Source organism: Ruditapes philippinarum, unplaced genomic scaffold (genome assembly GCF_026571515.1).
Source record: "Ruditapes philippinarum isolate M1 unplaced genomic scaffold, ASM2657151v2 ctg1112_1_1_1_1, whole genome shotgun sequence".
Classification (NCBI taxonomy): Eukaryota; Metazoa; Mollusca; class Bivalvia; order Venerida; family Veneridae; genus Ruditapes; species Ruditapes philippinarum.
In genome coordinates, this window is record NW_026861521.1 from 132,385 (window position 1) to 143,667 (window position 11,283).

Below are 11,283 nucleotides of genomic sequence, written 5' to 3' on the forward strand. Positions count from 1 at the left end.
CGTAGCATGTTCAAACGAAAAAGTGCATTCAAATATTACTTTATTTGTATTAAAATATATAATTTAATACGGTCAAGTACGCTGGTTCGTTTTTGGCAAAATTTATTTTGGCCTACTCGTTCTTTTTTGACACCCCCAGACATGTTTTTATACCATTTCAGCATATTTGTGTCTGAAGTTCAAACATTTTGAGTTCTACTGTTCAAAATAACTTCTACCATACATCTGGCTATACAGCATATAATGATCAAAAAATGCGATGGACGATTTGATCAAACGGTTTTGTTTTCTGCTTACATTCTGCATCATTTTAATTTCAATTCCACATTGTTGTTATCTTTATCATTATGATATTTTAAGATAATAATCAAAAAGAGAGATACTGTATAAAAGATGTTAATAAACTTAAAAGATCGAACGTACTACCTAACTAATCCAAAATTCTGGAAACAAAGCCCACTAAGCTATCGTTTCAAACATAACTGTTGCTAAACAATTATATGTGAAGAGTATATTGCATTTTGTCAAAAATTTTCGTTGTTATTTGAGACATACACTATCCAATTATTGTAATAGTTTATAAGTGAAATTCTTGATATTTATTTTAAAACCCTAATTACTTGGACTATATCACTCATACTGTTGTTAACCGATTAAAAGCAATTTATTTATTTATTTTTGTGGCCTATTTATTAATTTATGATTCCGTAAATTACCTTATAATTTGTGTATCTTGTTCTGTAAAGTATATTTCTAAACTCTCAGATAAATACTTGAATCACTTAAATAAAAAGAAACATAATGACTGATAATACAATATTTCTTTTAAATTACTATATTGCAACTACGTTATGCCCCGGTCAAATATTCACGGATAATGCCACGGAAGAGCTACGGTCTATTCGTTCACGGGTTACTACGGAAATGTGAAATTCCGTAGTCCGCTACAGTTCCAGTACGGACACACAACAGTATGAATACGGAGTCCGACGGATTTACCACCAAAAGCCCCCGGAGAGACACTGATTGTTAAGGACCGACACGGTTTGATACGGAGCGACACGAATCAGGACGGACGCACCACGGAAACACTACGGTCTGCTACGGTATAAGTACGGGTTAGTACGAATAAGTAAGGTCTGATCCAGGGAAGAACGGATTGATACAATGAAGAACGAATTGCCACGGATCTATACGGACCTAATACATCCGTCCACAACTTCTTGCTTGCTCATTTTCAAAATACCTTACAATAAAAGAACACCTAGAAAACAAATTGCAGAGTTCAATGATTTTGGCGGAAAGGATTCGGCCTAATCGCGCCCGACCCCCGAGACATCAGGTCCGATTAAAGGGAATTTCTTGAAAGACACTGGATCCTCAACAAGTTCGGCCATGAGAACCTCGTACTAAACGTGAAGCGGTCTTCGTAAAAAGCCTATCTCTAGTCCACCATCTCGTCAATCTTCTCTTACCTGATTAGATATGGGCTCGTTATCATTAATGTAAAATGTTGATCAATACTGCTTCTCTTTTAATTTTAAAATTTGCTGTTCGTGTTACAATTACATTCATCTGTTAATTATTGTTAACCTTATCTAAAATGGTAACTATAAAATAAAGTGGTGTTCTAGCCTGGTATATGGGTACCACTATAAAATATGGGATTATGGCTATTGAAACTTGGTCTTCAGTCAGGATCTATCATAAATGGAAAATAATGCCAAACTGCCAAACTAGATGATTTAATATAAAGCTTCTATATGAACTATTACTGGCACAAAGTATCATATACCTTTCTGGTAGCTGGAGATACATCCATATTCAATATAGTAAAGGTGTGGTCTGGTGGCTATCTACGAAGGTATTGACAATTTTAGCAGATTGGGACTGCTATTTATAGTCTCGGACGTTGGGTGGCTAGCTTGGCTAGGGTGCCTAGCTTGGCAGTATCATCATCGTCTCCGATGACGTCACTGCCTACCTCAAGTGGGCAGAAATTTAGCCAGTGCCAGCTGCCATGTTTAAATTGGCAGCATGTGGCTAATTGATCATAATAACGGCTACATCGTAGAAAATAAGTCATTTTAAGTAATATAACCATGGCAAATATTAAAAGAATGAAGTTATCTGTGCATACAGTGTATGTTTTGACGAATTAAAGTCGATGTCATGAAGAAGAGTTAATTACTCAGGTACTTGAGTAGTTTTCGGATAAGGGTTTATTTTTGGACGTAAAATGATGGGCCTTATCGTTACAATATATTGGTATTTTATTTCTCTAGTGCTGAATGTTTTTCTCTGTTTTGAATTAGCCAGTGATCCAGGTTTGTGTTTGTCATGTTTCGTAAAATAACTAGCTGAAACCAGGAATTTAATTTAGTGAAACGATAAATGTAGTGTATTTTAAACTTCACATATATTGTCAAGTGGCCAAGTAAAATGTTAAAAGTATAACTAGCACAGCTTAGTGACACATCGATTATATAATTTGGTTTACTTTCAACTGTTTGGACTAATTACCTAACAATGTGTTTTATCAGATACAATATACTTAGCTCTCCATTTGGAATTATCTTCTTCGTCATAAGGTAATTAAATATATGTTTTAAAAATTAAATATCTATTGAATTTTACAGTACAGAACATCAACTTGGAAAAGGCTTTGACTTTTCTTAGTGAGATGAATATGTGAATTGGAATACGTTGAACTTCTGTAAGTAAAGTGACAAATGATATGCCGTGTTCTTTTGGTAACAGTGTTATTTACAAATCTTTACAGGAAGTTTATATTCAATAATGAGATAGGGTTGATTCGAGCAGGAGCTAGTACTATCGCCGGCATCCCGCCATGTAATTCAATTTTGTTGGCAGTGCATATTCATGCGTATATCTAAGAAAGTAACCAGTCGGCGTATTTGCAAAGTTATCAAACTTATGCAACATTGCATTTGTTAAATCGCTTTATTATCCACGTGTGACTGAATTATGTAATTAAAATATAGACGAAGTAAGTTATTCATTACTAGCACAAGTGTTTATTTGTTGTACTTTGATCGGCGGTGCATTTGAGTGTCTAAAGGAAAACAAATGTCATTATTTCAAAGTATTGGTTTTGAGTATTAAATTATGTGCAAAGGAAGAAATGCATACAAGAATGAACCTTAAATACTGACATTTATTTGTACGCTAGGAGGTATAATTCCTAGGTTCAGGTTCATGTTATTCCATCAATGATACATACCGTATCTATATAATTGCCTATTTCAATGTTTTTCTACAATTGATGTTAATATATTGAATTGGCGTCGTTAAGCTTAGATAGAGCATATTAATGTGTCTGTATTTTTTCAGTGTTTGCTTTCCCAAATGCCAAAGTGACATTGACACCGTCAACACAAAACATTTCCGAGAACACGCCATTGATATTAACATGCTCTTATGTCGGAGATCTTACTGTAGAGACATACACAATGATAATTTCCTCAAGATCAACTTTAGTAGGATCTCTGATGGCAAATTGTTCTGTATTTTCTAAACAACCAGATCCAATAATGTACAGTTACACCTGTCCTACACATGAACAACTATTATGGACCATCAGAAATGTAACACGTGCTCATGATGGTAACACATGGAGATGTCTAGTAGGATTTACTACAATCGGTAGCGAGGAGGCAACCAATACAATCAATGTTCAAGGTAAACAAACATTTATCTACAATAATAATACACTTTTGGGATTATCTCTATCAACAAGTGTCCATTATTTTTCAGCAAAGGACACTTTTATATCAATAGCTCTCCATTACGATATGACAGAAATATGAATGTTTGTGTAAACTTAAGTCACGCAATCTATGACAAGAAATGTAGTTGCAATTTTCATTTAACCAATGCAATTCATTCTATATCCGATTACAATCAGATTTGTCTTAGAAGCTTAAATTGATATAAAAAGTTTTAATGTCGGGAATTTATTTAACAAAAAAACAGCAAATTTTATTGAGTAGTTTTGAGTAGGCAACAAAACAGTATATTTTTTTCTGAAGGATTTACATAACAGGCATTCGATATCACAGATAATTTACAAATATATTAAGTTTTCATAGAAAAAATATTGTTGTCCGAATTATAATCAAAATCCGTCACTTTTTCAAGTGTTTCTAACTTGAGCTTTTTACAACGCTGTCCTTGAACAGTTTCACTAAACTTTCTCTTTTGATTTATTCTTTAATAACTGCTTATAACTTCATTCGATCTATGTCCCGTCACTTCACATAAAAATTGCTCAACTACTTCTGTCACAAACAAGCGACATGCCGCGGAAGCTCTCAAAGAATAATTTGTCCGGAAGCCGGAGAGTCCTTAAAGATACTGTTTCTCCTAATTTGTGGCGACCGATGCATTAATTACTATACCAGACATATCCTTTTGGGTTTTCTAAAGGTTTAAGATAAAATTCTACGTTCTTTAAGTTTATTCTGGACGATGTGTAATGTACTTTTCAAACAAATAAATGATGCATTTTTAAGTTGTTTAACATTTTTAACGACCGACTTCCGTTGAAACTTCCTATATCCGAGCCCTCCCCGATTGTTTTTTGAGTAGTCTTTGGTATACGAAATGTAACGCCCCCACCCTCTTTTAACTGGGAAAATAAAAAAATACATTAAAATACATTTGATTATTTAATGAAATCCAGAGCACGTGATCATGTAAACAATTCAAAGCGCCAGGCCCAAATTGTAACACTAGAAGAAGAGATTGTGTGGTTTAAAGGAGTTTTAGGAATCCAAGAACTAATTTCCTTTACTTACATGATGAACAAATATGAAATTTTACCTTTAAAATAGAAAGCACAACATATCATTTCAGCAGACTTTTTGTATTTATGGGCAGTAATGCATAATTTAAATCATTTACCATTTATTTATGCATTATTTTGGCCTGCACAGTTACGAGATTCGGTGGTGTAGTGGTCATGCCGTCCAGCTTTTAACCCAAGCAGACCGTAGGTTCAAGCCCTACAAGGGCCATGTTTTTTTTTTCTTCAGCTGATAACTTTTACACCCTCACTGAATATTGAAGTGAAAAAGTTTGTTTTCTTATCAATTATCAATACAAATCAACAAATAAAAAGGGGGAAAAGGCAAACAAAAAAGTTGAAAGGGTACACTACATTTTTGTAGGTATTGAAGTTACTCGTGAGCAATAGGTTCATGAAATCTGTTTGTTGTCTTTATGTGTTTTTTCTTGAATACCGCTCTTCAATGCTCATGACAGAAGAAATTGGTTTTTTGTCAGATAGAGAAGGAGCTTCACTAGGAATGGTAGAAGTTGTTTTGCGTTGTAACACTTCATCAGATATATCTGAGAACAGTTTGGTTGATGTAAAGATCCGATAATGCCCTAGCCTCATCACGTAAATCAAAACTTTCATACTGAATTTCAGTGTACTTTGTGTGATAAATATTTTGCCATCGTCGGAATAATCTAAGTCCATGTTAGCTCGTGAAAACCTTGGTCGGGGAATTAAACACTTAATTGCCTCTTTATCGAAACCCTGGTCGGGGGATTAAACACTTCAATAGCCCCTTTCTTAGGTACATGTCATTACTAAAATCGTGTAATGTCGAATGTTTTATGCAATAATCGAGTGAACAAATACCAAGTAAGGTGCATTATGGGAATTCTTTATTAATAATATTTTACCCATTGAATAATTTGATATGTTCGTGTATTTAAAGCGACAGAAAGTCCATTCACGAGCAATAATGAAAACTTGGCCGCTATGGGGCCTCGACTCCATTACTTCTCGGGAATGTACAGGCAATGGCCTTTCTCCCTTTTAGTACGTAATAGCATTCATATTTACATTGACAAAAAAAACTAAAATTTTACTAAATATTAATTATATGTTAAAGAGAATAAGCTAAAATGTAATCGATGATCCAATGCAATTAACTTAAATCCTTAAATTGAGTAATGTATATGAGGAAGTTATTCTAATGAAAGAAAGTAAGTGGTGTTTCCTTTAAGTTTTATTGAAATAACCGATATATTGACATATAGCCGTTACTAACTATTCATGATCATAAATGAACAATGTTGCCAAACATAAACGTACGTATAAACATATATCCACTATACAATAACATAGAAGACGACACATGTGTAAAGTATATACATCAATTAAAACATAAACTAAATTATTTTTGAAAGAAAAATATCTATAAATAGTTTCTTGTTGACATTCTTTTAAGCAAATATAGTCTATATTTGCAAGGACATATGTTACTTTCTAATAGTTTCCATGTATGGAACAACGTTGTATTTTCATCGGCAAGTCCTTAAAAACAATTTAGTGACTGCCATGAACATCCTAATTTGCGATCACTTTTGCGGCCAAATAATAGTAAAAATCCCGTTGACACGTTACAAACTAGTTTCGTCACCAACTGCAATTTTTACTTGGTCAACATCTTGCATCAAAAATGATATCAGTACATAAAATGGAATCGTTTCACAACCAGCCCGGCTATTGAGACATTTGTGCCATCATCATCAAAATTAAAAAGTGAAACAAGACAGGGTTTTAAAGTTGTATAAAATTAAAAACAAACTAAACTATTCAGCTCCTGAATTTTGGACAAAAAGTTTTTGAGAAATCAAAAATATTATTTTGTTGCTATAATAAAATTATAAAAAATTTTAAAATGCAACGCTGAGTTTAAGACCGGGAATATATTCTATAAAAGGTTAAGGGACATTCATTGTAACATTTGAAAAAGTATTCCGCTAATCTTCAATGATTTATGAACATAATACAGTTTTAATTCGTTCCCTTGATATACGAATTTTGGAAAAAATTTGAAAAAATGCTAATGATAGAAATAATTAATTATGTAACGCTTTTTTATTTTAAATAACTATTCGAGTCCAACCAAAATTATAGGGAAAAGCTCTAAAACAATTCCAACTTTTAAAAGCAAAAGTTAACGCTCCAAATCCAAAGCGTATGTTAAGCTTATACTGTGTAAACACAGCCATGGTCATTATAATTGCAAATCTTGTTAACGAGATGATGGCTGTTTGTTGTTCACGAAATGTGTGGCTTTTGTTTGTACTACGACTGTGCCATAACACACAGTATTTTTTAACTAGCTTAGGACAAACACTCGTGCAAATATAATGCCTCCAGAGTTATTCTGTAAGATATTACACAACATGAATAAAATAATTTTATTTTTATAATTAAATTATAAAGAACAAACTAAATTTTGTCCTGTGTTTGTAATAATCATTTTGAATAAATGGTTTCCGGAAGATTTATTTCTCCAGTTTATCTATTTCAGTACCAATACAGACTGTTGAGATGTTTTATCCAACGAACAATGTGGTTACAATACAGCAGAACATAGAAACAGTATTTATTTGCAGAACATCTGTAGGGAAACCAAAAGCTGCAGTGAGATGGTATAAAGATAACAGAACGGCAACAACAAATGATGATATAGAGATAACGACTTTTGCCACAACAACAGACACTACTATTGGTGATCTGATATATGTTACAAGTACACTCCGCTATTCCCCGGCAAAAGAAGACAGTGGTATGAAAATATACTGCATTGCTAGAAATTCTGTTGATAATCTCGTATCTAACAGAAAACCGGAGCTCAATGTACAGTGTAAGTAAATCATTCTATAACTGCAAAATAATGTTTAAATATAGCAACCAAACTTAAAGAAAAAATGCAATTAATAGAGAATGAACGTCTATTTATAAGAGATATAAGTTTATTTTTATACGAAATAAATTATGATTGAATAAATAAATAAAGTACATTGGTTAAACAGCGTTTAAATATTTTGTAAACATACAAACATCATTTGCAAATATTCTTATGATAAGTCCATGTATCTAATTTAACCGTCACAAAAAGAACAGTCAGTCTGAAAGTTTTTACTTAAATAGTCGAAAAAGGAGAAGAAAAATGAAATAGAAAAAGACATAAGATTTAAAATAAGACAAATTCCTAAAATGTGTTCAAACCTACTGACAGTGAACATATTGAATTTCATTCCATGAAAAAAGCGCATGGTAGCGAAGTAAAGATAATATTTCTGTTTCTTCAAGTATTGCTGTACATTTTAATTTAAACATTCCAAAGTTTTCTCAGTAACTTTTCTACCTTTTTTCTGTTTTATTTATAGATTCACCAGATGGTCCTCCTGTAATTCAAGGTTTCAATAACACTGAAACATGTTACGTTATAGAAAACAATCAAAGTTTACTTTCTTGCTCAAGCAGGGGAGGAAATCCACTAGCAACATTGTCTTGGGACTGTTTTAATTCTGGATCAACGTCGACTTCTTCTGTGGAATCAAATGTTACAAAAACTGTCACATTTTCAGCCTTACGTGGCCAAGATAGATCTTGTACATGCAAATCTTCTCATCCAGTTGATAAAACACAATCAGTAACTGTTAATATTGAAGTGTTATGTAAGTTTACTTTTATTTTTATGAAATATTATTTCACCGCTCTGAAATTTGCTAGATATTGTAACTGACATTTGTTATAGGATTCATAGCTTCATATAGCAAAAGCTAATTTTATTTAGTTTTCACCGTACATGATGCTTTATCAATCAATAATACATCATAATTATTAAAAACAAAAGTAATATGACAACAAATATGAAAGTGGGCGGAAACTAACTTCACATTTGATTTCAGGGACAACGTTTTAGATTTTTTCTCTGTCAGTCTATAGTTTCACTGCTTATTTCATCGTCACCACAAATAACAATAATTTTGTTGTTAATGCTTTTGTCATCGCAGCTGAATCAAGTCATGCATCTATAGATAATCAGTTTATTACTTTGCGCTGTCCAACTGTTGTGTCCCAAGTTTATTTGTTGTTGTTGACAGTAAAATAAAATATAAAAAAAGATTACTCTACAGAAAAAAACAATATATTTTCACTCACTGTTTAGACACGTGAAAATATCTGTATATCCTCATAGTATATATAACGTAAAATGTTTTCGGATGTTACATACATAAAATGAAGCGAAGCGATAACTCGGTAGTTTTTTATTATATGTTTGATTGAAACAGACCAATTTATAAATTAACAAAGAATCTTGTCGGAACACTTGTTTGTTTTATCTCAGAAAATATCCAGTCACTTCCTAACTTTATTTCGCAATTTTCACTATGGCAATGCAATTTTACACATATAAACTTTTTTTACACGTAAATATAATGTCCTTTGTGCTTAAATCATGGTTATTGACCGAGAGCTGTCTATTATATTTTTTACATTTATTTTATTTTTAGACTTTGAACAAACATGCTTAACTTTAAGGTTAGTTTTACCCTTTCGTTCACGAACGACGCACGGTTAACATTAAGTTACAGTAATAGTTAAGGAGAAAACAGTCTATATGTATATTTGTAGATACAGTCCTAAATAACATGGTATTTCCAGACCCACCAGAATGTTCTAATTTTAAAGTAAATGGTACGATTGTTTTGTCCCCGGGAGAAAATCAGTTGTTTTTGACAGTACTGGAATCCCTAACCCAAATTTCTACTCGTGGAGCAAAGCAATATACAAGTACTTTACAAAATACAATGATTCCATCAGATGGATCACAACAAACAGGATCAACAAATACATCAACAATGAAACATAGTGTTTTGACACATTTTTTATTTACTCTTAATGGGTCTACATTGTTGTCTATCATATGCAAAGTTTCAAGAAATTTAATTATGTAATTTACGTTCTGCTGCAAGTCTTTATACATTAAATAAATGCTAACTAAATAAGTTTTGCAATTGTACTTGATTGAATAAATCATAAAATCGTACCCACGACCTCGCTCAAGAGGGTAAAATTGAAAATACTGAAATTTTGAATGAGCATTTCTTCTTATTTTGTATGCTATACATGTTTTAGACAAGCGTAAGGAATTCTAGTTTTAAATGGTCATACAAATGCAACTCAATGGTAATGGTTTTTCCTGCCTAACATCTTTAGTTAATCCATTTATGAATAATCTTTTGATGCTTCGTTTAGCTCATTAAGGCTCAAAATGACAATAATGTATTTTTCAAATGTATTGTAACATTCTCAAGACATTATTGAGTGTCTGCATTTGAAACATGTTCTTAACTAAAAACTATAATGTTTAAAATTGTTCATATAATAACTAAAATTTGACATATCCTTTTACATATTGTTACGAGCCAGGCGTAACGAGAAAGAAAAGCCAGCAACAAACTTGTAACAATAACAAATTTATTACAGAAAAATTATTAAAAAAGAATAAAATAACAAATTATGTTTACAAATACCTGAAGTCCAAATAAAAATGAAAATTACAAATGTCTAGTCTGATCCTGGAATGATCCTTTTGAATAGCACAGTTAAATCCAAGTTAAATCCAAGAACACTTTAGAATAAAGTCCTACAATAAAATCCACAAGAATAATTTATTTTAAAATCCAAGCTCCAATAATTCACTTAATATCCAAGTTGAATAATACTCCAAATATATTGATTTCTTAAAAGGTAACTGATGACTTAATAGATCACTGATGACTTAAAAAAGGTAAAAGTAATGAAAAATGTCTCCTTATATATATTAACTAAGAAGTTTCTAGAATAGTCTTCCATTTACTACAGTAATCATAATCTAGCAACTTCACCAATAAAGATCATTCCAGAAATTTCTATCTAAATATAATGCATGAGTTTTCTACAACAGTTAAGAACGTTCTAGTACATACATGTAGTTTATGTTCTAAAAATAGAACAATGATAATATTGGAAATACCAACTGGTCAGATACAAACTATATACATGTAATATGTTGCATACATAACACTTCCCCTCTTCAAGAAAAAGAAATATGAATGAAATGAATATTTCTTTTACATAAATCCAAACAATGTAACTTACAAATAACATAGGAGAAATGTTAAACAATTTTATACATTCATTCATATATATGTGTATTACAAACAATAGTAAACAACAACAAAAAAAATCAATCATATCATATACATGTTTAATTTAAAATACTGCAAATAACAGTTGCCATTGGTTCTTGTTGCTGGGTCATATGGGGGTTGCGTTCATTGAACGCCGCCTTTCCTTGTTGATCTTGTTTTTCATATTTTAGACACGTGAAAGTGCATCAGGGATCAAATTATCTTTCCCTTTAATGTGTCTAATGTCAAGACTATATTCTTGCAAAAATA

General features: G+C 31.9%; 1 protein-coding gene across 1 annotated transcript; it reads left to right on the top strand.

The window, feature by feature from the left end:
- The first annotated feature begins 3,322 nt into the window (after nucleotides 1-3,322).
- Nucleotides 3,323-8,789, top strand: LOC132715916 (nephrin-like). The gene is made up of 3 exons (XM_060699030.1): nucleotides 3,323-3,702; nucleotides 7,359-7,694; nucleotides 8,221-8,789. The coding sequence occupies exons 1-3, from the start codon at nucleotides 3,474-3,476 to the stop codon at nucleotides 8,577-8,579; spliced, it is 924 nt and encodes a 307-aa protein (XP_060555013.1). The 5' UTR covers nucleotides 3,323-3,473; the 3' UTR covers nucleotides 8,580-8,789.
- Nucleotides 8,790-11,283: the final 2,494 nt, after the last annotated feature.

Coding starts and splice junctions, on each gene's coding strand:
- LOC132715916 (XM_060699030.1), top strand. CDS start 3,474: ATGATAATTTCCTCAAGATCAACTTTAGTAGGATCTCTGATGGCAAAT. Junction 3,703..7,358: donor CAATACAATCAATGTTCAAG/GTAAACAAACAT, acceptor TATCTATTTCAG/TACCAATACAGACTGTTGAG. Junction 7,695..8,220: donor ACCGGAGCTCAATGTACAGT/GTAAGTAAATCA, acceptor TTTTATTTATAG/ATTCACCAGATGGTCCTCCT.